General features: G+C 52.4%; 1 protein-coding gene across 1 annotated transcript in view; it reads left to right on the top strand.

Moving 5' to 3' along the window:
- Positions 1-26,334, top strand: part of FOXK1 (forkhead box K1) — a 62,026-nt gene extending 35,692 nt beyond the window's left edge. The window contains exons 2-9 of the mRNA XM_041747689.1: positions 9,924-10,109; positions 19,390-19,546; positions 20,182-20,328; positions 20,983-21,176; positions 23,641-23,807; positions 23,898-24,182; positions 24,994-25,218; positions 25,823-26,334. Of these exons, the coding sequence (XP_041603623.1) occupies positions 9,924-10,109; positions 19,390-19,546; positions 20,182-20,328; positions 20,983-21,176; positions 23,641-23,807; positions 23,898-24,182; positions 24,994-25,218; positions 25,823-26,088 (1,627 nt within the window). The 3' untranslated portion in view covers positions 26,089-26,334. The remainder of the gene's footprint in view (positions 1-9,923; positions 10,110-19,389; positions 19,547-20,181; positions 20,329-20,982; positions 21,177-23,640; positions 23,808-23,897; positions 24,183-24,993; positions 25,219-25,822) is intronic.
- The last annotated feature ends 1,143 nt before the right edge of the window (positions 26,335-27,477 follow it).

The raw sequence follows: 27,477 nt of genomic DNA, 5'->3' as shown, positions 1-27,477 counted from the left end.
TTTGATTACTTGATGTATGTAGTAGAGCCTTCGTTTGGTGCATGGTTACCTGGCACACTTAATAACAGCAGATACTAGGTTTTGACTACTAATGTATCATTATTATTGAATTTCATGTTAAGAGTTAGGCAGAAGACTTTCAGTTTTATAAATTTTCCTTATATGGAAATCTTCGGTGCCACATTCCAGTGGCTGGCAGTGTCCTACCCGACCAGTCCAAAATTCCTAATGTCACCTGGATGTCGTCCCCTGTAGGGTGGGGGTCTATGCATTACTAGTGCTCCCTGTGAAGAATTTCCTTTTTTTTTTTAATTAATTTTTATTGGTGTTCAATTAACCAACATACAGAAAAACACCCAGTGCTCATCCCGTCAAGTGTCCACCTCAGTGCCCGTCACCCATTCCCCTCCAACACCCGCCCTCCTCCCCTTCCACCACCCCTAGTTCGTTTCCCCGAGTTAGGAGTCTTTATGTTCTGTCTCCCTTCCTGATATTTCCCAACATTTCTTTTCCCTTCCTTTATATTCCCTTTCACTATTATTTATATTCCCCAAATGAATGAGAACATACACTGTCCCTGTGAAGAATTTCCAAGTGTAAATGTGACTGTTACATCCTGTGTGGTGATTTCTTTTTCCAGGAGTGGAGGGGGAAGCTCTGTGACAGGGGGCAGTCTGGGAAGCCATCTTTTTTTTTTTTTTTTTTTTTATGATAGTCACAGAGAGAGAGAGAGAGAGAGAGAGAGGCAGAGACATAGGCAGAGGGAGAAGCAGGCCCCATGCACCGGGAGCCCGACGTGGGATTTGATCCCGGGTCTCCAGGATCGCGCCCTGGGCCAAAGGCAGGCGCCAAACCGCTGCACCACCCAGGGATCCCCCAGGCAGCCGTCTTGATCAGAGGGCTGTTATAACAGACAGGTTACAGTCGTGGCACAGACTGCTCCCCTTCCCCCCCCCCCCCCATTTCAGTGACACCGTGACCTCTGGCAGCCTGGCAGAAGGATGGCTGGGGTCTGCTGGTGGAGTGACTCCAGCCTCCAGACGGCACACAGGGCCACCACAAACACTGCCATCTCCACCGGAGCCTCTCTAAAAAGTGTAGACGTGCTTGGAGCGGCTGAGTCAGCAGCTCCTGGCCCACCCCGAGTGATGGAGTGATGGACCTCCCTTGCCTACCGCACGTTCTCTGATTCTTCAGCCAGTTGGCTCTACTAAACATAGTGAAGGTATATTGTCCATGTCCTTGCAAAGTTAATCTAAGACCAGAAAATTCTAATCATTTTTCTGTGGCTTGTCAATTCCACGGAGGCCAAGTTTTAGCTGTCCCCCCTCCATCATGCCGTGGCTCTTACAGCACTTAGATTAGAATTTATCTCCCCCTGCCTTGTACCCACATGCTGTTTTATATGCCTTTACCTCTTAACTTTCGATTCCAGAAATAGGTCATCGTGAACTTGTGTTGCATGCGCTGTGTGTGTGCCAGGAGAGCAGAGCGGCCGTACTGTGGTCAGCACCCTGCCCCAGGCAGTTAGCAGCCCAGAACCAGGAGCGGGGACCAACAGAACAGAGTCTTGAAGAGTATAGGTCCCTTAGGACAAGGCTGTGTCCTGTACTTCATGGCTGGCTCCCAGGAACTAGTGATGACTGAAGTGCTATGTCTGCATGGTAAGATCTGTGGGTCAGGCCAGCTGGACTTCCTGGAGTATTTTCCTTAAATTGAGTGGAAGGAAAAGGTAAAAGAGAACTGGAGTTGCTTGCGGCACGGCCCCGGTGTTTCTGTGACTGCCATCCATAGGGTCCAGTCTTGAGGTCTGCATCAAAGCCAAACAGCACAGGACGGGCCCTCCAAGGTCTGTTCAGTTTGACACTGACCTTAAGGAGGCCAGGACACTGGAGGTGGTGGTTCTGAGCTTTGTGGTTCCTCTATTCACCCAGCTGGATGGTCTTCAATGATTTTCAGGCAAGTCTAGAAGGTATTTACTTTTCTGCCCCATTGACTTTCCAAACTGTAAAGCTCAGGAGCTTGCCTTACACAGTGAGGCAAACCAAACTTTTGGTTTGTTTTAAACCCAGTACATCCCCACAAAGGCATAAGAGTGTCCCTGGGAAGACCCTGGGGACCTTCCCCTAGGGATCCTTACCCTGCGCTGCCCACAGCTCTGCTGGGGTGCTCTGTGTCCCTTCTATATGACAGGAGAGAAACAGCCACATGGAGGGTGGACCTCAGTGCCAGATGGGAGTGGTGGGTCATTTCAGGATTGTTCTGAGAGCTGGCAGGCTTCCTCCTGGGGCCAGCGGACAGAGCAGGTGTGCCTGGCCCATCACCTGCATTCATCAGGGTCTTCGGCAGTTTCCCAAACATGCCTGAGAACAAGGCTTTATGAGGAGTAGTTGTCTCCTGGGCAGTGCCCACTGGACACCTAGATTCTGGGCTCTCCCCCACCCAGATGACTCACAGTCACTGGTAAGCCTCTAGCCTCAGCCGAGTAACACTGTAGAAGTTACCGCAAATCCTCCAGGTGATACTGTAGAAATAACCTCAAATCCTCTGCAGCTGGTAGGAGTCTCCTAGGAGCAGGATGTTGCTCCCAAGGAAGGAGGGTGAAGTAATTTTGAAGGGGTCAGAAACCCCAAGGTGTGCCCCCTTGGCCACCTCCTGCAGAGGGATGCCCAGGACTGCCGTGAGCCCCCACTTAGCAGGCTGTGTGAGACACGGGAGGGTCATCACAGCCGCACCCAGCCAGCCTCCAGGGGCCCCCATCTAATTGCCTTCTCTACTCCGGCTTCTCAGGTGAGGGCGGAGCCTCTATTTTTACCAAGGAGCCCTGGCTTTGACCAGGCCTTTGGCTGCATTTCTGTGTTTTAGCATTCACCACAGGGGCTTGAGTATCCTGCAACCTTTTTTCTTTTTCTGTAGAAGTAGTTTTGGCTTGATTATAAATATATTGTTTATTTTTAAAAAGAAAACAGACCATACGTTTGAAAACATAAAGAAGAAAGCAGGGGTGCCTGGGTGGCTCAGTCACTGAAGTGTCTGCCTTCTGCTCACATCATGATCCCAGTGTCCTGGGATCGAGTCACCATCAGGCTCCCTGCTAAGTGGGGCATCTGCTTCTCCCTCTCCCTCCACCTCTCCGCCTTTTGTGCATGTGTGCCCTTGCTCTCTTTCTCTCTAATAAATAAATAAAAATCTTTACAGAAGGAAGCAAAGTTACTTCTCAACATGTATTCTTTAATTTGCCGTATATGTTTCCCACACCCAAGTTGTTACTGCGCTGACCGGGACCCAGAGCTGAGCGTGTGGATAGGATCAGAACCGAGCCTGTGACCACCTGCTCCCAGGCTGCTCTGACTGGCCGGGGTCACAGCTGTGTAAGTCAACCAGCCTGAGAAAACAAGGCTGAGGGGTCAGTGCAAAGGTGGAGGGAGCTGGCAAGCAGTCAAGATCACAGCCTCGGTTCATAGAGGAGGAACGAAGACCAGGCAGAGAAGGTTGGGTTTTGAGTTTTTGTTGGTGTGTCAAGGACTTCACCAAGCTGGTGCCTGATCAGGGACTACAGTCCTCGCACTTTCCCGAATTTTCGGCCATCTGCTTCCCTTGGCTTTTCCTGGTTCTAGCTTGTACTGTTATTCCTGCCCCTTTGGTCTGCCTGTGATGTGCATCCCTAGCTTCACTATGAAGGTGGTCCCCACAGCCTGACAAGCCCCCATGGCTGCAGCCTCCCTTCTGCGGTTTTGGCTGTTCTAGCAAAATGCATTAAAGTATTAGTAAAAATAGATCTTTTAGGCTAAAAAAAAATGATTGTCAGAATCCTTTGATGTGGGGATTGTATATGTAAAAGTTTTACAAACCCATTTTCTGAACAGTCTTATTTTTCTCCCAAGTTCTTAGGAAAGTCAGAGCTTCTAGCTCCCCTGGCATTCTAATTCCAGACGTAGGTACATGGGAACCGCTGTGGGCTGGGCCCACCCTGGGAAAGCTTCCTCTTTGCCTCCACCTGGAACAAGGGGCTGGAGCAGGGTGGGAAGGGAGGGGCCGGGCTGGAGGGGCTCTGCGGGCTGTTGAGTCATGTTTTGTGTGCCTCCCAGCCCTGCCTTCAGAACAGGAGGCCTGGCAGTGTTTCCACTGTTCTCATTCCCCCTGGGGCAGGACCACATGGTGGAACTGGGCCAGGTTTAATCCTCCATGAGGTTTCTGGAAGACCTGTCACACCTTGCATAATTCTAAAGGATTGGTTATTAAGTATTTGCTCCCTCCCCCCATTCACGAATATTTCATTTCATTTCTTTTTTTTTTTTTTTTTTAAGATTTATTTATTTATTTATTTATTATAGACCTAGAGAGAAAGAGAGGCAGAGATACAGGAGGAGGGAGAAGCAGGCTCCATGCCGGGAGCCTGACGCGGGACTCAATCCCAGGACTCCAGGATCGCACCCTGGGACAAAGGCAGGCGCCAAACCGCTGAGCCACCCAGGGATCCCCAAATATTTCATTTCTTAAAGGACATTGTAGCAACACTGAAAGAATGTTGTGATATGAGTGTGGGGTCCTGAAAGGCCCAAGGATCTTTCATCCGTCTTTCCCGTCTCTTCTCAGAAGAACATCCGCGTGCCATTGGCTGCTCACTGTGTGCCAGGCCTCACACTTAGTGTTGCCACTGCATTTGAAGAGACCTCCCAGGTCCCTGCACACTATTCCCACAGCTCATTCTCAAACCAAGCCTGTCTTCACAAGTCAGCCATTTGGTCTCTGCACTTCATCACCGAGTATCACACTCCTCTGTGGGCCAGCACTTTGTGAGTTCTTGGTATGCCTGGATTCTGTGTGTGCTTCTAGTCACTTTGCTTAGACCATTCTGCTTAATACTCTGAAGAACCCTGTGAAGTATGCTCTAAGGATACCCCGTGCTCCTTGATGAGGAAAGCAGGCCGGTGCATTAAGAGACTTGCCCAAAGATGTGCAGTGATGAAAGTGTCCCAGTAAATGGCCACATAATGTTTGTCTCTGAGTACACACCATAGTTTGTTCAGTGATTGCCCATAGGGAGCTCTTTAGCTGTTTACAGTTAGGATATAGTTTTGGTTTTTGTAACCAAGGTCAAAATAACAAGGGTGAAGTTGATACAGTCTTAACATAAGCTGCTACAGCAGCTCCTAGGCCTTTTCTATTACATTGTTGTGTTACCCAATGTCCATCTGATGGCCTACTCTGGCTGCTGCAGCTCCTGCCATCACATCCTCATTCTGGCCATTGAAAAGGAAAAAGTGTAAGAAGACGTTCTGTTCTTCTTCATGGCATGCCTGTTTGCATCCCATTAACCACCACGGTCTCATGGTTGCAGGAAAGGCAGCGAAGCATTGTCTTCATTTGGGCGACTGTGTGCCCAGCTGAAACTATTCACTGTAGGATGTGTATCCAGGGAACTAGCTGCCTCTGTCATAGTCTGCCTTTTAATCACCCATGTATTTGTCGTCTTCCAAAATAAAAACACTCCTCCTTATCAAAGGAGGCAGCCTCAAGTCCCACTTATGACGACACCCTGTAAAGTACAGGATCTCTGGTGACTAGTGCATCCCTCCATCATAGCATTCCAGGTGGTCCTCTGTGAAATGCTGAGCTGAGCACAAGGAAGGGAAAGGTGGCCCCAACTCTTCAGTTGGAAAAGAGAAAAGCAAAAAAGCACACTCACTGGTCATAGACATTGTTCATGCCAGTTCCCACAGGGCCAGGCCCTGTGTCTGCATTCTGGAGGGATCTCTGCCCACCAGCTCCCTGGCCTCATCTCTGCCTGTCTCACTTGAGTGGTGGCTTCTTTGAGGCCTCCTGAAGCCATAGGCTTGCCGGGCTGGTGCCCGATCTCCAGCCATATGACAGCTGCTTGAGAAAGATGTGGCATTCCGTCTCCCACAGCCCATTGCTTGGAGCCACTAAAAGCCACATCAGCATCCTTGCGTACACTGATGCTCACTTCCCCATGCATCCAGTCCCCAAAGAGTTCTTCTCTCTCTGCCTATTTCTCTCTCTCTCTCTCTTTTTAAGATTTTATTTACTTATTAGAGAGAGCAAGAGAGCATGAGCAGGGGGAGGGGCAGAGGGAGAGAGAAAGAAGCAGACTCCCTGCTGAACAGGGAGCCCTATGTGGAGCTCAATCCCAAAAGCCTGAAATCTTGACCTGAACCAAAAGCAGATGCTTACCCGACCAAGCCACCAGGTGCCCCTCTCTGCCTATTTCTTATGTCTAGAATGAAGATCACTGTATTTATATTGATATCAATAAGGATTAAACAAGCTCTTTTTATCTCCAACAATTTCCTGGCTGGTGGGGCAGGTGATGGGATTCCTCCCTAAGGACCAGATGGAAGTGAAAGTGAGCACCCCAGTCACCCCCAAATCACTTAGGCTCCTTCATGCCTGAGCAGGACCAGAAGCAGCCTTCCATGCTGTGATCTTTGACCTGTTGTTGAAGACAGTGGCTTCATGTGCAACCACAGGATGTTGATTTGCCTCAACTTCCAGGAGCCTTTGGCTCCCATGTGGGCCCAGGGACTGTGCATGTGGCCCCAGGGACTGTGCAAGCCTGGGGAAGACCCTAAGTATGGGAACTCTAGAGCAAGAACATTTCAGAGGAGCTTGAATGAGATGTAATTCACATAGCAGGCAGCTAACCCACTCAAATTGTCCAGGTCAGTGGTTTTGAGTCTGTTCACAGTTGCACAGCTACCACCGCAGTTGATTTTAGAATATATGTCTCACCCCTGACAGCCAGCCCACCATTGCCTCCAGCCCTGGGCCACCCCCCAACTCCTCTGTCTCTGGACAGTAGGGCAGGGATCCTGGAGAGAGATCTGAAGTGCTGTCCCTCCCAGTGTAGGTGCTTGCTTGCCAGAGCTGTGCTCCAGGCTGGGACAGTGAGTGCTAGAGTGCACACGCCCACCCGAGGCTGGGATACCTCGCGCTGAAGGCGGGCGCGCAGTGTGTGGTTGGGTTCATGTCGAATGTGAAGCACCTCCAAGAGAATAGCTTTAATTGCAAAACATGCTCATTAAAACTCCACAACCAGGGCGCTAAACCGGAATGAAAATATTATAGGGAGAGAAGTAATTGGTGAACCCGGGAACACCCTGGGGAGATGCCTGTTTAAAATTAAGTAGCTTCCTAGTGTTTTTCTTCTTAGGTAGGAGACAGTTTGCCTCAGGATAATTTCTGGAAGAGTGAGTCAGGAGCTGCTTTTGAAATAGCTGCTGCAGTAAATAATATGAAAATGTTTATTGTTAAACTGTAATTGGGAATGACTCTTACGGTAGGAAATTGGCCCGTTTGAATCAGTTATAGATGGTGTTTGATTTTGTTACTAATTTGCTAACCCAAATCCCTGGCCTACAAAATGTGTTTGATTTTACTAAAAACTCCACCTGTGTGCACATATTATCTGGAATCTTTGTTTTGAACTGGAAAGTGTCTGTTCAGAGTCTCCTGTTTTATTAGCGAAGAACACACAACTACAGAGGCCAAGGCAGTAAACTCACTAGAGGTTCTAAGCCACTCTTCTTCCTGTATGCTGTTTCCCTCCATGTCAGTCCCCACCCTACACCTCGCCCTCACAGGGGACTCAGCAGTACGCCCCCCCACCCCCCACCCCGGGCACCTCACTCGCCTCCTGAGAATCACACTGTGGTGTGAGGGTGGTACAGCCCCAGCTGGCCTGGAGCCTGGCCTCCCCATCCCCATTCCAAGGATTCTGTGCCAGCTCTTGTCTTCACCTGAAACCCTGTTTTCTGACATTCCGTTCTGCCTTGTGACCTCTGCCATAAGCCAGAAGCCACATCCTCTTTCTGGTTGCCTTGATGATTGTAGGATGCTATGATCTTGTGTTAGCGTGGGAACTTTCACGGTGTGGGATGTCAGAACTCCAGCTGTGTGCCCTTTTGGCAGGTAGTAGAATGTAGCTTGTGTTGATTTGCAGCTGCTGAAGGAAGAGACCAATGGTAAAAGACAGACACACTGCCTTTAAATACTCATCATTACTGCTTTCGTATTGAACACTGTAGAACGGGCCTGCATGCAGGTGCATGTGTGCACGTGTGTGCCTGTGTGTGTGAATGCATGAGTGCGTGTGTGTGTGTGTGTGTGTGTGTGTGTGTGTGTGTAGCCCTCAAGCATCTCACAGGTTCCAAACTCTTTCCTTCCTTTTCTGGTTTGGAGACGGCAGCCCATCCTTGGCCATGAGCTGGGACAGATGCTGGCTCGGCTCTGAGTCCTATAAGAGCTGACAGGCCTCCAGGTCTGGGGAGACGAGGCCCTAGAGAGCGTCGGAGGAAAATGTGTGATGTAACTTTTAGCCAAAATACCGATGAAGGAGATTTCTGCTGGGTTGCGGGAAAACTAAGGAAAGTGGGAGCAACACCAAACGTTTCTTTAACTATGGCTTACAAGAGGAAAATTGCAGAATGTGTTTAAGTGGCCACGAGGGGCCTTACGCAGGACCCTGGGGGTGATGTTGACATGACACGACAGACACCCCAACCCCCACCCTAACGCTGGTGCTTAGACTGCATCTCCCAGAACTAGCGCAGCATCAGGAAATGGTGTCAGAACGCCTTCGTTCTCATTTTAGGTTTGGAACTATGAAGCTGGTACCTGTGGGTTCAACAGCGGCCTGGTACTTTGCTCCCCACCTTGGCTAAGACCCCCAGTCCTCATGCTCTTGCTCGGGTGTCTCTGGAAGAATCCGTACTGGCCAGTCCAGCCGGTTTGAGTTACGGACTTTCTCTGGGAGTTGCAGGCAGCCTGACTGTTGGAGCAGACGCTTGCATATGCTGCTGAGTCACTTCATGAGCGTAGAAAGCTCAAGAGTACTCCTGTGGGCTCACAGACACTCACTGCCTCTTGGGTGCCCAGAACCTGTTTTGACCTACTCTTAAATCTAGTTTTTTAAAAACTATTTTACTAAGAGAAAAAAGGGAATTCAGATGAAGAGGGTGTTTACTGCGTCCCTGGGAGTTTGGAGGTGTACTCGCTATGTAAACAAATAACATGAGCAGGAGTGGACCAGCAGCCTGCTGGCGGAGGCTTCGTGTGGTCATGCGGGGGAGGACTTTCACACTTCTCGAGCTGTGAATCACTTGGCATAACCTGAGCACCTTTCCAGAACTACTGGGAGAGCACCAAAGGTGGGAGTTTACATCCATCCTCTCCAGGCCCCGCCCCACGACACCCCCCATATTTTACAAAGAGCCTTATCTAAGCAATTGCTACAGGCAAGACTGTCGATTGTCTCTGCACAGGCAGCCTGTTCGCATTTGGTTTTGTGTTTTTGTTTGTAACTAAGTCCTGCACTTAGCAACTTGTTAAGGACTTGTCCATCTAGAAGGTAAGTGTGCTGGATAAGTAACGTCCAGATTTTACAGGTAGATGTTCCTTGGAGGCAGGCGACCCAGGGTTCCTGTGGCACACACAAGGTGTGAATTGGATATGTGAGGCTGGGTTGGTTTGCATGCAGTCACCTGCCAGTAGAGAAACTGAGATGCTGAGGATGCTGCTTGTCATAGGGTGTCTGTCTTTTCCACTTGCTGCATGAACGGTAATCATGGAATTTCAGTCTCTCAACAAGCTTGGGTACCCAGTGGCCATGCTGGTAGATGGGAGGTGACTCTGTGTGTCAGAGCCTCTGCTGGGGACTCACCTGGGTTCATAACTCTCTCTTCACATGTGCGGGAAAAGGAAGACCCGTATCAGTGTTAGCAACTGTCCTGATGAAAGCAGCACACATAGGATTTTTGGTTCACTCCCTGAACTACAAAATGACGGTGGGGTTCTGTTACAGAAGGCAGTTACGTGGTGACCTAGAACATTCCTCTGCCGACTCCCACCTCTGCCTTCTCCCCACCTGTTCTGCACTGACCTGTGACCTCTCTCTTGTGCAGGTGCACTTTTCGGTTCCCCAGCACGGCCATAAAGATCCAGTTCACATCACTATACCGTCAGGAGGAAGCCCCAGCGTCTCCCCTCCGGCCCCTCTACCCGCAGATCTCCCCTCTGAAGATTCACATTCCGGAGCCGGATCTCCGCAGCTTGGTCAGCCCCATCCCGTCCCCAACTGGCACCATCAGGTGAGTGACCTCCTCTGGCCTGTGCACAGGCCACCGTGAGCCTGGGCCACACAGTCCCCTCCACAGAGTCAGGGTCCCCGAGCTCTAGCAGTCTGTCTGAGGAAGAGGAAGATGACACAGAAGTTCTAGGTCTTATACAGCATTCTGTGTGTTTCTGGAAAATTGCACAGGGATGGAAATTTTGGAACTATTTTAAGTGCATCAAAGGACTTGACGACTTAAAGAAAATCTCTGGAGAATTCTCTCACAGAGTGAGAAGTCCGTGCCTCCTTAATCACTTTTCAGTTTGCAGTTCTGTGTAGTAGGGGCTTTCTTTAAAAAAAAAAAAAAAAAAAAAAAGGCACAGGCATGATTTTTTTTTTAAAGACATTGAAAATATTTTCAAGTCATATCTGCATATCAGGATTTGAACTTTGTTTTTCTAAACTTTATTGGTGAAGTTTTAGGAATCGCTCTGGATTTTGAAGGAGGGAACATCCTCAAATGTTCTCATCTTTGTCATGATGTACAAAGAACCTGTAGGGGAAGGTTTCAGGGAGATCTACATAGATGGAGACTAGCCAGGCTCTTGACTCAGTGCCACACAAGTCCTGCCTTCTACCCATTCTGTTACCTGTCTCAGGGTCAAGATTTATACATGTTAAACTATTTTACAACTTTGTTAAGGACATTCTCAGTGAAACTCGCTTTCCTTTTACTGCGTGTATGACCCCTGGGGTGCAGTGACCACTGTGCATTTTGGTGCTCCCACCACAGCACCAGCAGCCTCCCCCATGGCCAGTGTGTCATCGGTGTAGATGTCAGACCTGGAAAAGGCAGGTCACATCACTTCCTACAGGAGCCTCTGAGCCACACTTTGAAAATGGCTGCTCCAGTGGCGGGAGCTTTGCTGTCCCTGCAGCCGTCTTGTCGGATGCTGTGCCTTCCCTCACTGAGTGGCCCTGCTCCAGAGGTCCTCATGTTCTAGAACCACGTGTCCCCCAGTCTTTCTGTAATAATCATGCCTCACCCATGCCTCTTATTTTCCTGCCGGGACGTGTTGCTGACATACTGGGAACAGTATACATTGAGCTGGCTTGGAATCGGTGTCCTGCAGAGCCAGTGAGTAGGTGTGACTTGCTCTTACAGAGAGAATGGTAGGGACAGTGCTGAACGGGACGTGGCCTGAAACTCAAGACTAGGACCCAAATTCTGGCTCTAGCCAAGTATCTAGTTAATAGAGAACCAGGGGCAACTGAGGCAGGCCCCTGCTGCCTCGTTGGGCCTTGTTTACCTTGTTGTAAAGGGAAACTCAGAGGTCCCGACTCTGGCAGACGGGGACAAGCAGCTGCTTACCAAAACCCAGGAGTGCGTTAGGTCCTGTACTGAGCACTGGGCTTGCAGTGTCTCAACTACTACTTGCGCTTATTTCAGGTTTCTAGAATGGCTCTGCTTTAAAACCCCAAACTGATCATGTGATCCCATTGTTGTTTCAGGCGGCTAACTTGAACTTATTCTAGAACCTGAGTTTTATGGTCACGCCATGAAAATGTTCCTACACTTGCTTACCTGTGTGTAGTTCATCTGTGAGTAAGAAGTCGTATATAGTGAGATGGTGTAGCCACGTGGAAAAACAGTCCAGCTCTTCCTCGCAGTGCTGAAGGGCCACCCTGTGAGCCAGCCACTCACCTGAGCAGCAGGAGGGAGGTTCAGGCAAGAGCTTGCACACAAGGGCTCAGGGCAGCATTATTCATAATAGCCCCGAAGCAGAAGCAACTCAAATGTCTGTCATCTAATGAGCGGCTAAGTCAAATGTGGAATATTTACAATGGAATGTTGTTTTGCCATAAAAAAGGAATGAAGTGCTGACACCTGGCATAACTCAGATGACCAAGGAAACATAATGCAGAGTGAAGGCAGCCAGATGCAAAAGACCACACACCGTTATGATCCATTGATAGGAAATGCTGGAACAGGCGGATCTAGAGAAAGACTGGCAAGTGGTTGCCAGGGGCTGGGGGTCAGAGGAAGTGCCAGCCAGCTGGTATGGCATTTGTTTCTGGGGCAATGATGCAAACGCCTTGGAATCAAACCGTGGTGATGGTTGCACAACTCTTGAGTATACCAAAAACCCCTCAGTTCTTTAAGGGGGGAATGACATCTCCGTGAAGCTGATACCGAAACTTGCCTGTGCTGACCCCTTTACCCAGCAGTACTGTAAAGCAGCAGCGGACACAGGGACCAGCAATGTTTCACGCCTGTGCCGCTGGCAGCTGGGGGCTGGTCCTGGGCAGTGAGGGGCTGGTCGTGGAGGACCGTTAGCACCCAGCAAAACCCGAGCAGTCGGTCGGCATGGGATTGTTAATTATCAGTGTATAGTACAGCCAAATAGATGCATTCTAAGAGAGAAAAATATGTTGGTTTATACCTGGAGGGCTTCAGAAAATAAATATATTTTCCAGTAATATTCCAAATCAACACAGTAGCCACCCAGTTAAGATATTCAAACCAGGCTTCGGGTGCTCCTGTAGTTTTTGTGTTGGAAGGGAGGCTGTAGCCGAAGCAGTTAAGGGAGCTGTTGAAGCAGAATTGGGACTTGAAGCAGGTGTGGCCTGTGAGGGGCCAGCCCTGGGGCCGGGGTGGGGGGGGCGGTGGACGCTGTGTCCTGGGCTCCCCTTCTCCTGTTCATCTGGCAAAAGATTTGGGGAGAAGATAGTCATGGTGGGACCAGCCCTCTCTCCCATTTTTGGCCTTTAAATATCACAGAGGATTTCTGTTTACATCCGTTTATCTTGGCACTGTGGAATCCAATCGAGTGTTTAGAAACCTCAGAGGCCGCAGTGGTTTCCCTTGCCAAGATCCTGCTCCTCTCCTGGGCTGTGGTGGGGCGGAGCCTCGGGTTTACTAACAGCCACCACCCCTGTTCTCACCACCCCTGCTCTAATCCCCGGGACGCTCCCTCCCACCCCTCCCATGACTGAGGAGGGGAGGAGGGCCTATCTCTGCAAGGGGTGGGGTGGAGGGGGTTGGCACCCCCGCGGCTGTCGCTGCCCGTCCCTTTTGACGACACAGTGGGAGGGGAGGACACCTCTTCTCCTAGTTTGGTCCTCCCTCGTCCCGCTCCTGCTATTGGCCAGCTCCCCGCGTTGCCTGGGGGCCCCAGTGTGGGTTGCTTTTCTCCCAGGCCCCAGTTTCTCCAGCGCCCTGCCCGGGTCTCTGTCCCCTCCAGGGTTTTCTGAGCCACTGGAGTCCCTGTAGGAACATTCTCTCCAACCAACAGCCCCCGCCCCACCCTCCGACCCTGCCCGCCTCCCTTTCTGTTTGACTTTTTTTTTTTTTTTTTGCTTCCCCAGCGCTGTGGGCCAGGGGGTGTGGCCGCCTGTGGTTGGGTTTGTTTTGTTTTTGGGCGTTTGTTTGTGTTTTTTTTTTTCACTGATGTACTCCACCCAGAAAATGAATGAATGCTCTTTGAAATAAATTCTGCTGTCTTCAGCAGCATTTTGCTGACTTTTTTTTTTTTCGTTTTGCAAAGAAGTGTTTTTAGGAAGAAGAAATCGATTAACCGTTTTCTGGGTTTTACAAAACAAGAGACCAACCTATAAAGAGCCCTCAGAGCTAAGAGTTTTAAAGCCAGAGCTGAAATGAAGCGGAAGGAAAGAGGCGCTGGTCGTCACTAAGAGCCAGACTTTACAAGCTGCTTCTTTAAGAAGCTTTTCCTTGATTTTTTTTTTCAGGGTAGAGATCAAAAACCAGAGTAATTTGTGCTGGGAAGTCTGGCAAAGTCTAGGCCACTGCCTTCAAAATGAAACCACCCCTAACCGTCCTGTCATCTTCAGGTGCAGTTCCACCTCATTGGTGGTTGGAGCTCGGCTGCCTGCCCTTCCCTGTCATCTGTCCCGTCCCAGGAGAAGTGCTTGTGTCCCTCCGCAGAGGGCCCTTGTGTAGGGTGGCGGGTCCTTCCAAGGAAGTGACGTATCTTTCCTTGGGGTGATGTTTCCTGCGTCACCGCTCCCAGCTTGGCCTCCAGATACTTCCTATCGTGCCAGCCGAGGCCCTCGCCTGGTGGTCTTGGAGCACATCATCCGTGGCTCACCTGGGGGCCACTTCCTGGCACCTGTACCTGTGGACTCCTGCCCTGCCCCCCCGCCCGGGCCCTTTCCCAGCCCAAGAGCTCCAGGGAAATAAAAATTGGCTTATCCACACAGAAAGGCCAGCCCTCCTTTGTATTTTCCCTTCTGCCGAAATCCATGCCACAGTGTGTTTTGGCTCTAGAATGTCGAAAGAAAGTTCTTGTCTTTATGGAGGTGGCCGTGTCCCGGTTCATGGACACATCTTATGGGCCCTTTGAAGGTTCATGCTTTAAGTGTTCTTGGCCGAGCCTTCTGGGTGTCACCCGGCCTGTGGGCACATGACCCAGTGACGGAGGGCCCTTCCCAGGCCTCACGCTCTGGGCGGTAGGAAGCAGGAATAACCTGGAGAACAGGAGCTGAGTGGGCGCGGGGGCTGCGTGCCCCCCAAGGTCTGCACCAGGCGGGCTGCTCCTCGGCATGCACACACCTTGTGATGTCTGGGCTGATGACTTGCCGACTGTTGTGTGCGGGGCAGGATGCATTTCAGAAACGAGCTATGCTTTTGAGCTTCACAGGATTCCGCAGCATCGCGTTTATCTTAAGCATCCCTAAAGAGAGGTCTCAGAAGCTGCCCTCTGAGGACCTTCTTTCCCTGTTCTCCTATTTTTTTCAGACTACAGAAAGACTGTATGCAGTATACAGAACTCAGACATTTCAGAAAATGAAGCTCCCCCACTGTGCCATTCCCAGGACAGGTGCACGGGGCACGTCTCTAAATGCTCCCAGTGGCTCACTTGGAGATCAGATGCTGGCCAGCAGATTGCGCATAACGGTTGAGCGTGGTTCTAGCTGGTGGCACCAATGCTGATTGTGTTGAAGCTTTTACAAAGTTGGGTTTTTATCAAAGGGATAAAAGAGCCAAAGGGTACAAGAACCAAAATGTCCACCACGGTGGCACCACGGGGACAGTCCCTGCCCGCCTCAGTGCTCTGCCAGTGTTTGCTCATCTCTGCATGGCCCACTATGTAATTCTCTGGGCCTCTCGGCATGTCTTGTGTCGACTTCCTAGGTGGAAATGAGGGGTTTTGTTTTCCGTCCCCACCCTGGCACCTCAGGACTGTTGGGTCAGTGAGCGTTGGCGATTTCTTAGCCTGCCTGTGCCAGTTGCAGTGCCTACCTTTCCTCGCTCCTGCTCCGGCTGCCCCCGCCTGCGGGGGTCTTCGGGCCTGTCTGCTGTGTTTGGTTCAGGCTCCGTGTCCCTGTGACTGGCACATCCACCCTCTTGCCCCATCAGTGCCCCACACTCCCAGCTCCGTCTGTCATGCCGACCTGTTGGGAAGATCCTTCTTGGATGCCCAGTCTCCTTCTACCTGGACCAGCCTGGGGCACCTCTGACCCTGGGATCGGCTTCCGGGTAATTCTGGGAGCTCCTTCTGCTCAATCTGTCTTTCCATTTCCCTGATCTCCTCACTTTTTATCAGGGAACATCCTCTAGCTGCTTCCTAGGAAAGAATTCAAGACAGGTGAATTAAAAAAAAAATCTTCCATGCCAGAAAATCATCATTCTCCTCCATTCACACTCTCTCCTCTGTGGACACATTTTTTCCTGACAACTTACAATCACTGTCTATCTTTGAGTGTTGTCGTTAGAGAGGTTGGTACTCCTCTGGCTCAGACCCGCTGTTTGCAGCGTCCATGCATTTGGGGCACCGGGAGATGACCCTCTTGTTTCCGTGGAGCTTCCCCCCTGCTCATACCCCTCACTGTCTGCCCTCCCTTCCGTTCCTGGTGGCTTCCTGGGCCTTTTGGGGGCTTTCTGGCTATACTTACTGAACTTGCCTTTCTCCTCTTTTTAAAATTCTAAGGACGTTTCCCTGTCTTCTGCAAGTGCATTAGCAGCCTTCTCACCAGCTAGTCACCATGGTCTGTGCCATTCTGGGGTTGAGGCCACACTCTGTTTCGCTCTTTTCACCCCCTGCTGCCCCCTGCTTGCCTGTGTGGGCACCACCAGGTCCCCCCTCACCCCACATGCCACAACCCCAGGGCACCTAGGACCGGCAGGCACCTGAGTGTTGAGGGCCCTGCAGGGCTTGGGGGCACCCTGGACAGGTGACAGCGGACACCATGGGAAAGGCTCACCGTGGGCACCAGGGACAGACTTCATCAGCTGCCCTGTTATGCATGGGTTTTTCTCAGCTTAAATTCTTACCATCATAGTTAGACTTGGAAACACCTTTTCCCATCAGGCTCTTCATTCTTTTCCAATATTTGTAAACATAGGATGCAATGTCATTGCCAGGTATGACTTGCGTGGTTACAGGGGTCCGTCCTTGGGTTTGCCCTGGTACCACAGCAGCCCCAATCCAGAGCAGCTGCTGGCAGGACAGGCCAGCCCAAGCAGCCACCACCCAAAACCATAAACTTTTCTCACCTGAAACAAAAGCATGACTTAGGAGCTATTTTCCCACCAAAGGTAGAATCAGCGACCAATGGTCTAAAGTGCGCGTTCAGTTTCATTTCCACCTTTAATCTTGAACCAGGAAGAACAGGCATTTGTTTTGTGTGATATCTCGTAGGTCACGGCTGCTCGGCCTCTACTGCTTTACTGTGTGCCTACATTGAGACTTCCCACACACCTGGGCAGTGGGGGACCCCCCACACCCACAAAGCGAGCAGTACTTTGCTCAAGCCTGGCGCCCCAGGAGGTCCCTACCATGTCCTCTCTCTCCTATTCCCTTCAGAGTTACACATGTGTGTTTGTACTTTAAGAATTATTTCCAGGGTGCCTTGTGGCTCAGTCAGTAGGGCAGGCAACTCTTGATCTCAGGGTTGTGAGTTCAAGCCCCATGATGGGCATGAAGCCTACTCCAAAAAAACCCAAACTTCCCCCCCCCCCCCAGCTTTTGCTAGAAGTGAGGGAGATTTTCAGTGGGGCAGGATACAACTCTGGATGGGACACTGAGCATCCTGGTGGGCTTCCCTAGTGTGTGAGAGCCTTGCTGTAAGCCCCCGGGCCGCCATCTGACACTCACCCTCTGAGGCCCATCTGGGAGCCCACCTCACCTGGCATCTTGCTGTCGTCCTTCTCTTCAGATGGCAGCATGATGCCAGGGCAGCTGGGTACCAGGCACAGCCCTCTCCGTGGAGGCCAGACTGTGGCGACAGCTGAGTGGGGTTCAGGGAGGAGCTAGCTGCTCTGAGGCCAGAAAGGCTGTGCACAGACACACGTTCTCCTGGGACAGGCCTGCTGGGCAGCTCTGGGGTCACAGCCAGGACCTGCCCAACCGTGCTCTGTCAGAGGGGCGATGGATGTGTTCAGGAACAAAGCAGGGTTGACAGGGCTGCCTTTGCCCGGTGCATCCAGCACTTCTGCGTCGTTTGGCAGAACACAGTGCAGAGAATCTTCAGGAAAAGCCCCTCACATCAGGGTCGTGTGACCATCTAACCACAGCTTCATGCTGTGTATGGTGGCATTTGTTTCCCAAATGGCTGCATTTAAGAAACCTGCTTCTGAGCGTGTGAATGTGTTACTTGAGAGAGATTTTCTGTCCCCCTCCCACCCTGACATTACAAGCTTGGGTTTTACATATTTGGTTCTGAATTAAGTTAAGAAAAGCTGCTTTTGTTACTGTTTCCTGCCTTTACCAAGCAAGCCCGCTTGTGTTGTGGGAGTCTGTTCTCATACACCTATCTCTGCTGTGTCTGGGGGAACCCAGCAGAGAAGAAGAAGACTTATCAGATAAGAGTCCTTGCAATCCAGGATGTCTGAGGGGCTCAGTTGGTGATGGATCCTACTCCTGACCTCTGCTCAGGCCTTGATCCCCACCGCGCTGGGGCTGTGTGGTGTGCGCAGGTTCCTCACCACGAAGGAATAATGGCCAGAGTCAGCTGAGGTCCCTTTGTCCTGTCCTTCCTAGTACCTGTTGCATGAGGGAGACAGCCTCTGAGCTGTGATTGCTGACTGGGCCTGGGGGAGGAGGAAGGTTCTGGGGGTGGGGGTGGGGTGCGTTTCCAGGAAGGAGCTGGGCGGCTGGGTCAGTGAGCATCGGAGTTGGAGTTGTGGGGATTGGGGAGGTATCTTGTCATTTGGGCAGAAAGGAAAAGGATGTTTAGGCAGGAGAAATGGGACAGAGGGGAGGACGCAGGAGCACATAGGGCATGTTCTAAAACCTGGGGCCTTCTGGATGGTTCCTGTAGGGTTCTGGCCTTGGAGGAGCTCTCCTGAAGGCAGGGGCCTGAAGTTCTCTGTGACTTGAGGGGGGTGGAATGCGGGCACACTGGCCTTGTCCCTGCTCCTGGGACAGTGGGGGCCAGGGCGCCCAGGGGTCCTGCATGAGGCTGGCGAATGGGGCTCTGGTCAGCGCCTAGCAGGGGCACCTCTTACCTGGGCTTGTTACCCACTTTTAGTGTTTGTATTGGTTTCCTGTGAATATTATGTAACAGAATTAGTTTTCAGAATCAGAATTTCGTTGTAACTTGATAACCAAAGTCCACCTTGTTAACGAGAGGCATTGTGCCAATGCCTGTCACTGGTGAGCTGGGCCAGGTGAGCTCCCACAGGAAGCAGGCCAGGGTTCCTGCAGGCCTGGCACCAGCAGTGTGTGCTCAGAACCCGCTGGAAGTGGGAGTGGCCTTGAGCCACGAGTGTGTCCAGCCCATGTATTTGACTGCAGTTTCTCACTTTGGATTGGTACTGCAGCCCAGGAGAGAGAGCCAGTGTCAGTAGAGGCTGGAGCAGTAGCTGTGGCACCAAAAAACTGGGGGCGGTCTGGCCCAGAGGTCCTCAGCCCTCTCTCAAGTCCTCATCTCCCCAACCTTTGCCCACAGCGCCCTCGTGTGGACAGTGAGCATGCGACAGCAGCAGCAGGGCATGGTCAGCCCTGCCTGCCCGCTGGCTGTGTGCAGAGGGGAGTGGGGACCCGAGTAGGGGGCCTGCTGAGTGGCTGCCATGTAAACCTGCCTCTCAGGGCCCACGGTTCCCCACCGCAAGCAGAAACTGCTGCTAGAATACCCCACATCGCACCTGCCATGCGTGGACGCAGACTGTTTTCTGGTTGCACTTGGTCCGTCCTTTATCAAAGGCCAGGTGCAGTGTCATGACAACACAGGAAAGAAAGGGGTCGAATTTCTCTGTCTCCCTGCATCACCCAGCCGGGTCCTGAAATCCTGTGACGTCAAGTCCTCCTCCTTTTCAGGATCATGTACTTAGGACCTGTTGTTTCTCTCTGCAGTGTTCCCAACTCCTGCCCGGCCAGTCCACGTGGAGCCGGGTCATCCGGTTACCGCTTTGTTCAGAATGTGACCTCAGACCTGCAGCTGGCAGCAGAGTTTGCAGCAAAGGCCGCCTCAGAGCAGCAGGCAGACACGTCTGGAGGGGACAGCCCTAAGGTCTCAGGCCTCACGGCACATGGCCATGTGGTGACCGGGCATGGGGCACAGAGCAGCCACACACAGGGCTGTGTGTGGCTGCTCCAGTGAGGGTGACGGGCTTCTGGGGTGCCAGCCTGAAAATGAGCTGCACTCGGAGGCAGAACACTGGCTCTGCCTGCCCATCCCCCCCACCCCGAGAGCAAGCATTTGCTCAATTGCCAACATCACACTTAGGCCCCACGCACACTGTTCTTTCCCACTCTGCACCTCATTAGCATTCTGTCCTTGTCTCATCTGTTGGTGACAGGACAGTTTCAGGGTTTTAATTAGTCTTTGAGAAGAATGACAAGGTTTTCCTTACAACTTTGTATCTCAGCTCATTCTCTTGTGATACCTGTTTTTAAACCAATCTGTAGAGGGAGAAATTTCAGAATTAAAGTATGAAGAGAATTTGATTTTTCCTTGCATGGGGCAGGAATGGCTGTCCCTAGTTTTGTGCATGCACATCAGGGAAGTGGGTGGTGGTCCAGGGACCGGGTTAGGTGGGCATGCCCCTCCAGTCTATCCCAATTGGTAGCAGGACACGCAGGGTAGAGGTGAGGGTGGTGGCTTGGAAGCCCTTCTGGAGCTAACGGCATGCCGCCTTTCTTCAGGACGAGTCAAAGCCACCGTACTCCTACGCTCAGCTGATCGTGCAGGCCATCTCGTCCGCGCAGGACAGGCAGCTAACACTAAGCGGGATCTACGCCCACATCACCAAGCATTACCCTTACTACCGGACAGCTGACAAAGGCTGGCAGGTGAGGCCTTGGGCCCAAGAAGCCAGATGAGTCCATAGTCTTGGAACAAGGGAGTCAACAGGCTGTGGTTTTCTGTGAGACGAACAGAAAGTGGTAGAGGGTGTCTCTGTTGATGGCCCGTGGTGCATGTAAAATGAGCGATGGCCCCGAGTCCACATAGACTTCTCTCCCTCTAATGTGGAGAGGGATGTACGTATGTACCTCACGCTCACCCCACCTTACAGCGCTGCACTATGTTGGAAATGGACTGTACACACGTGCTCCAGCAGCAGCCCACATGTCCCATCATGCCATGGGCCATGCAAGACATAACTAAGCTGTGTCACACTTGTTTGGGACCGTTTTCCTCGAAGTTGCTCCTTCCCCCTGGCCAGTTGACTTAGTGCAGGCTTCGAACCAGTATGCTCCTGGACTCCAGCTTGTCCTTCTATTGCACTTTGTCTACAAGGAACGCTGTGTTGAATTTTACAAGGAAACACGACCACTGTGCCTTTGCACTGCCCAGTAGAATACGAGCACCTAGCGGCCCCATGGAGTGCTCTCTCTGGCATGAACACCAGCTGCCCCATCACCTCTAGTCTTGTGGCTGTTGGGTTCAGATTTGGGGCTGGTTTTCTGACTTACTAATTGGTGAGTATCTCTGCTTGCCCACAGAATTCGATCCGACACAACCTCTCCTTGAACCGTTACTTTATTAAAGTCCCTCGTTCCCAGGAGGAGCCTGGGAAGGGGTCTTTTTGGCGAATAGACCCTGCCTCAGAAGCTAAGCTCGTGGAACAGGCATTCCGAAAACGGAGGCAGAGGGGTGTCTCCTGCTTCCGCACCCCCTTTGGGCCTCTGTCGTCCAGGTAAGCCCCTGCTCTGCTCCTTGGGCAGAGCCTGTCTTCTCCCACTGTCCACATTCCCAGGAGCAGTTTTGTGTTTTCCACCAAGACCACCTCAGGACCAAAGAACGTTATGATGGTACAGTTAGTACACTCACCACTGGCTGCTTCTCTGACATGTCGGTTCTCAGAAGCTGAAACGTAGGTGGTGGTGGGAACAGTACCTAAACCAGAGGGTGTTAGAAGGGGACTGCAGCTCCTAGGGTTCCGTGGAAGCAAGCTCACTAGCAGGAGGGCTGGAGGGACCCAGTAAACCGCCACCCTGGCCCTCCTGGTGAAATGCTGCGTCCTGAGGGACACACAGAACAGGGCTTGTTGAGCTCAAACAGGCTTTGTCATTGATGGAGCTGATGTTGGGATGTGGCCTCTGTCGGCCCTCTGGTCAGGGCCTCTCCTGCTCCGTGCACTTGTAGCCAGCACGGTCTGTCAGGCAAAGCTGCCCGTGGATGGCCCAGAGGTCTTCCCGAGGTCACCAGTCCAGGGAAGTCATGGGTGAAGAAGAGAGGACAGATGCTCTCTGAAATTCTTCCCCTGGAATGAAATCTTGGAACCTGGTGCTTTGCACTTCATTGTTTGTCAGACGTGATTCCACGAAAGACTGCTCAGATGTCCAGAAATGTCTGATACAGGGTCTGTCATGATTCTCAGTTCTGTAACCAAACTAAAAATTGGAGCAAAGGTGACGGTTGTACAGATAAGGTAGGAACTCAGAACGTTCCAGCTGAGCTCAGATTTCCCAAAAGGCCCATTGCTTAAATAGGAATTCGAGAGAGATTTTGTTAGAGGAACTGTGAGTTTGCTATTGCTGCAGTAGCAGAGGACCACAGACTTGGTGGCCTGAATGCCCAGTACCCTTCTCTCACACTTCTGCAGCCAAAGTTGGCAGCAGGGTGCGTTCCTCGGAGGCATGAGGGCATCTACTCCAGGCCTCTCCCAGCCTCTGCAGTTTTGCTAGTGATCTCCAGCACCCCTGATCTTATGCAGGCATCACCCTGACCCCTGCCTGCATCCTCCCCTGCCATCTCCCCAGGCTCGTTATTGTCTAAATTGCCCCTTTGAGGATGCCAGTCACTAGGTTAGGGACCATCCTATTGACTTCATATGACTCAATTATTTTTGTAAAGATCCTAACTCCAAGCAAGATCCCTTGGGAAGCATTGGTGGTTTCTGGGTACACAGTTCAACCCCTTAACAGTGACTGGCACTACTTTTCACTTGTAGACCAGCCTATTGTCCAGCTGGGGGCATAGTTAATGGGACTGGCTTTGTGCGCCCAGTAATGCCTGGGGGACCCTGATAAGAGGTGTCTCTGGAGGATGACAAGGTGGGCCTGACTTCACGGTCACTTGAGAATTAGGGACATGATTTGATGAACCTGCATAGTGGCAGGCAGGAAAACCTTGGGCCAGGAGGAAGGCCCAGCAGGGTGTGGGTGTGAGCTGTGTATTAAGCAGAGGGAGAGACTCTCATGGCTGCAGAACCTAGATTTTTTAGGAGAGAGGCAGGGGGTGTGTTTGTGTTGGGTGGGAGGCAGGTAGGACGCAGGGTAGATTTGGTACAGAGTTAAAGAGGGCCTGCCAGGAATTTGGGCTCCTGTGGTCAGAAGGAAAGCCATCACAGGCTTGGGGGCTGGGATGGACCCAAGCATGACCAGTTTGAGTGTGGGCATAAGCACACAGACTGCAGGTCTGGGTGGGAGGCAGATGAGCCAGCCAAGAGGTGGGAGAAGCAGTAGGAAGGCTTGGGTGGCAGTTGGTGGAGTGGGCAGCCAGGTCTGTGCCCGAGGAGACCAGGGTGCCCTCAAGCACCCCTGTGTCTGGGGAGGCAGACAGCACCATTCACCGGGGGTGTTCATGGTGCTGATAAATGCAGAGTGTGAGGACTGCTCTCTCCAGGCAGCCCCGGCGTCCCACCTCTGCAGATTTGTGTTGACCCCAGGGTTCTGTTCAAGGGACTGTGAGTCCCCTGCTGTGCATCCGGTTGCAGGCCTGCCTTCACTACGTGAGCTGGATGACAGTGCTCTGGTTGAGAACCTAGGCAGACAGTGACAGTGGGAGATGAAGAGCTGTGTGCCCAAAGCCTATGTTTTTAATGCAACACCGAGCCCATTTTGTGGAAGACTTCAGGTCCCCTTCAGGAAGTAAATGCTTGGGGTTGTGGCTTTTGCTGGGAAACCACAAATAATGCAGTGTCCTCCCACTTACTGGGGTTTTCAGTGCCTGGCTGCTGTTCTGTTTATCGGGTAGCTCATTGTCACCATGGAACATTACGCTAGTGTTGGAAATGCCTCGTGAGGACAGAAGCATCAGGAAAGGCTGACAGAGGCACCATGTAAGATGGATGTTACAATGTTTGTGTTTTGTTAGACACTTTAGTTTCTTACCTCATTTACTTACTTCGATGGTCCTTTCTCTTCTTTTTTTCTCAGGAGTGCTCCAGCTTCACCCACTCACCCTGGGCTAATGTCCCCTCGTTCTAGTGGCCTGCAGACCCCAGAGTGCCTGTCTCGAGAGGGCTCACCAATTCCACATGACCCTGACTTTGGGTCAAAGTTAGCTTCTGTTCCAGAGTATCGGTATTCCCAAAGTGCACCTGGTAAGAATGGTCTTGTCCCTTTATCCGGTGTTGCAAGATAGAGCCTCGGGGGTCCACAGTCCTCAGTGGTCATGCTCCTTCTTCACACAGGCTCTCCGGTCAGTGCCCAACCGGTGATCATGGCTGTGCCTCCTCGACCACCCAGCTTGGTGGCAAAGCCCGTGGCCTACATGCCAGCATCCATAGTGACAGCACAGCAGCCAGCAGGCCACGCCATCCATGTCGTGCAGCAGGCTCCCCCTGTCACCATGCTCAGGGTGGTCACCACCTCCGCCAACTCTGCCAATGGGTACATCCTCGCCAGCCAGGCCTCAGCAGGGGCTGCCCATGAAGCGGCGGGCACAGCTGTGCTGGACCTGGGCAGTGAGGCCAGAGGTAACATGCTCATGCATGCACTGGGCTGGGATGGGTAAGGCCATCCTTGGTCTCTGGAACCTAGCCCTGCAGCCTGGGCCATGGGGCTACAGAGCCCGTGCTGGGGCCACGGACTATCTCTGGGGACCAGTAGTTCTCAGACTACTGCCTCTCCTCCCTGCTACTTGCTTTTTGGGGCATATGTCCTTTTAAATCCATGCCAATTGCCCTCTGACATGCACCTTCTTTGGGTGGTGGCACCTGCAGGTACACACAGCCCTCGAGGTAACAGCACTGGGTAGTAGACTTATGGTTGCAGTCCAGAGAGTGATTGCCCAGTGGAAGTCCTAAGAAATCATGTAAAAAAGTAAAAAGTAGCCACAGATTCCTACGTTGGGCATCTTGAGCCCAAGGGGTCACAGGGTCAGTACTGAAAATGCAGCCAGAATGGCAAAAGCCAAGCGGAAGCCCTTGAGCTGAACACAGTCTCCTGGGCTTGTGGGCCTCCATCCACTGACCCCATTACAGCAGCCCGTTAACGTCACAACAATGAAGGATTTCAGAGAAAGACTGGTTCCAAGTACAAATCTTTTCTTTCCTGAATAACGTTTTCTTTCTCTGATTAACTTTGGGTTGGTTAAAGTTCAAGGTATTTAAATGTTTCTCTTTAGCCCTACTGATTGTCTTTTGTTTCAAATGTATTTCTTTAGTGGGATTTTTCTTTTGAGAGCAGTGTTTTTTCTTTGGCGTCAGTGCTTGAGAACCTTTCCCCCATAAGCCGACTTCCGGGCCACGTCAGGCGGACAGGGTTCTGATATACTTCTCCCCATAGGCCTGGAAGAGAAGCCCACCATCGCGTTCGCCACCATCCCTGCCGCCAGCCGCGTCATCCAGACCGTGGCCAGCCAGATGGCCCCAGGGGTCCCTGGACATACGGTCACCATTCTGCAGCCGGCCACACCAGTGACCATTGGGCAGCACCACCTCCCTGTCCGGGCCGTCACTCAAAACGGGAAGCATGCGGTCCCCACGAACAGTTTAGCTGGCAGCACTTACGGTGAGGCCCTGCCCACGCCCGCTCAGCTCAGCCCCGCCATTCTGCCCGTGGTGCCTGCAGCACAAGAACACATGTCCCCTCTATCTGTGACACCCCCGCTGCGGTGGGCCTGTTGAGCATCTGCACCACATGAGCACTGTGCTTAGGCCAAGGCACAAGCCCTGCAGCAGAGGCAGATCCCATGTCCCAGAGCTCACACCCTGCTGGGTCAGATGAGAGGTCAGAGGTGGGCAGGGGTGCAGCTGCCGGAAGGGTGGCAGGGGGCGTTCAGTTTGCATAATATAGTTCAGAGCAGGCTGCCTGGGTTAAACCTGCTAGAGGTAAGGGTGAGAGCCACCCTCCACCCACCCCCAGCTGCAGGGATGCAAATGCAGCAGCAGCAGGGGGAGGCCCCTCAGGCGGTAGCAGGGTCAGAGCAGGGAGGGTGTGGTATAAGAGGCAAGGCTGCAGTGGGAGCTCGAGGGGGGGGGGGCGTGGCATGCTGGGAGCCAGGGTCCTGTGTAGTTTACGTGGCCCTGGTGCAGCACCTCTGCGTGTGCTCAGGACACGCCAGTGCTGGTCCTCACCCATTCCCAATGCAAATCTCTTTTTCCTCCACTCCTAGCCCTCACGAGCCCCTTGCAGCTCCTGGCGGCCCAGGCTAGTTCATCCACGCCAGTGGTGGTCACACGGGTGTGCGAGGTGGGGCCTGAGGAGCCGGCAGCGGCAGCCGCCACCCCAGCAACCCCAGCCACAGCTGCCACCTCTGCCTCTTCCACCGGGGAGCCCGAGGTCAAAAGGTCACGTGTGGAGGAGCCCACTGGGACTGTGACGGTGCAGGCCGGGGTGATTGCAGCTGCCGGCCCGCAGGGACCGGGAACCGGGGAGTGAAGTCGCCTGCGAGTGGGCCGAGTGGGATGCTCGCCAAAAGGGATTCTGGAGCCGGGCCCTGACCGCTGGCCTCCTGCCACCTGGGGACCGCAACAAGGAGGCTCCATGCTGACCTGCGCACGTGCCAAGCGGACAGGATGGCCTCCACCTGCCTGCACCCAGACACACTCGTCCTCCTTGTTCTGTCTCCTGCCCCTGCTGTGGTTTAAAACAAAACACATAAACAAGTTCAGACAGCTGATTGTATGATTCAGGAATGCTTGTTTTTATTTTCCTTCTCCCTTACACCGTTTTCTCTCCCAGGCCTGTGGTCCAGCGCTGGATCACAGGCCGACCCGGCCATGAGCAGAGGCAAGGCTTCCAGAGCAGCCTTCACCCCCCACTCCCCCCCGCCCCCAGAGGACAGACGGAGCCGCGGCGAGGCACAGAGGCCGTGCATGGGAGGGCCGGCAGTGGGCATGAGTCCTGTCTGCAGCAGAGCGGGAGGAGGCAGGAGAGAGGCAGGAACTGCCAAAGCTCAGACTGTCTTGTGGGGTTTTCACCCTAAAATAGTGACATAGAAGTCTCGGCATTAATCGGGGGGGAGGGAGCTCTGGTTTGGCTTTGGACCCCAAGTACTTCTTGTTTTGTTGAAACAAATTGAGGCTTAATCATAAACCTGAGATGGAAACACAGAAGGCAACATGTATTTGTGAGGTCAGCACCTATGGGCAGTTTACCAGCTGTATGTCTGGGCTGCTTACTGGCATTAATCCCGTGAAGAGCTGGTGCTGCCGCTCTGTCTGCTAACTTCAAGAAAGATTGACGGCCACCTGGATTAGTGTTCGGGGCAGAAAGTCGTCTGGGTTGAGGAGCAGCAGTCCCTGGTCCAGAAGCTCCAAAACCAGGAATCGGCGAGCCCGGCGTCCTCTGCAGGCCTGAGGCCCCGGTGCCTGAATGCCGTGGGATGCGCAGCAGTGGCGTAGGCCTTTCCCACCACCATTGTCACCAAGTCACACTTGCTTTACTGCCCAACACATACCTCCTGCTGTAAGTCACATCGTCTCCTGCTCCTGCAGCACCAGTCCTCTGGTAAGCAGTGGCCACGCCACCCCTGCGTTCGGCTCCTGATGACTCCATTGGTCTTCCCTGCAACCTGGCCACGTGACCCGGCGAGTGACACCAGCTTCCCCAGGGAAGGACCCCTGCACTTGTAGATGCCCCATGCTGCTGGAGCTGTCAGCAGAGCAGGTGAGCCCACACTGCCTGATTATTAGCCCAGTTTGGGATCCAGATTATAGTTCTTCAGCTCCTCTTGGAGAACATTCTCAGGAAATGTTAAGCACGTCTGTGAAAAGTGACTTTAAATTTGGCTGCCACGCTGGCATCTGGCATCAATTTTTCTGGCAA

The sequence above is a fragment of the Vulpes lagopus genome, chromosome 3 (genome assembly GCF_018345385.1).
Source record: "Vulpes lagopus strain Blue_001 chromosome 3, ASM1834538v1, whole genome shotgun sequence".
NCBI classification, from domain to species: domain Eukaryota; kingdom Metazoa; phylum Chordata; class Mammalia; order Carnivora; family Canidae; genus Vulpes; species Vulpes lagopus.
Note: the sequence above shows the minus strand (reverse complement) of the source record. Positions and strands in the feature narration are given on the sequence as shown.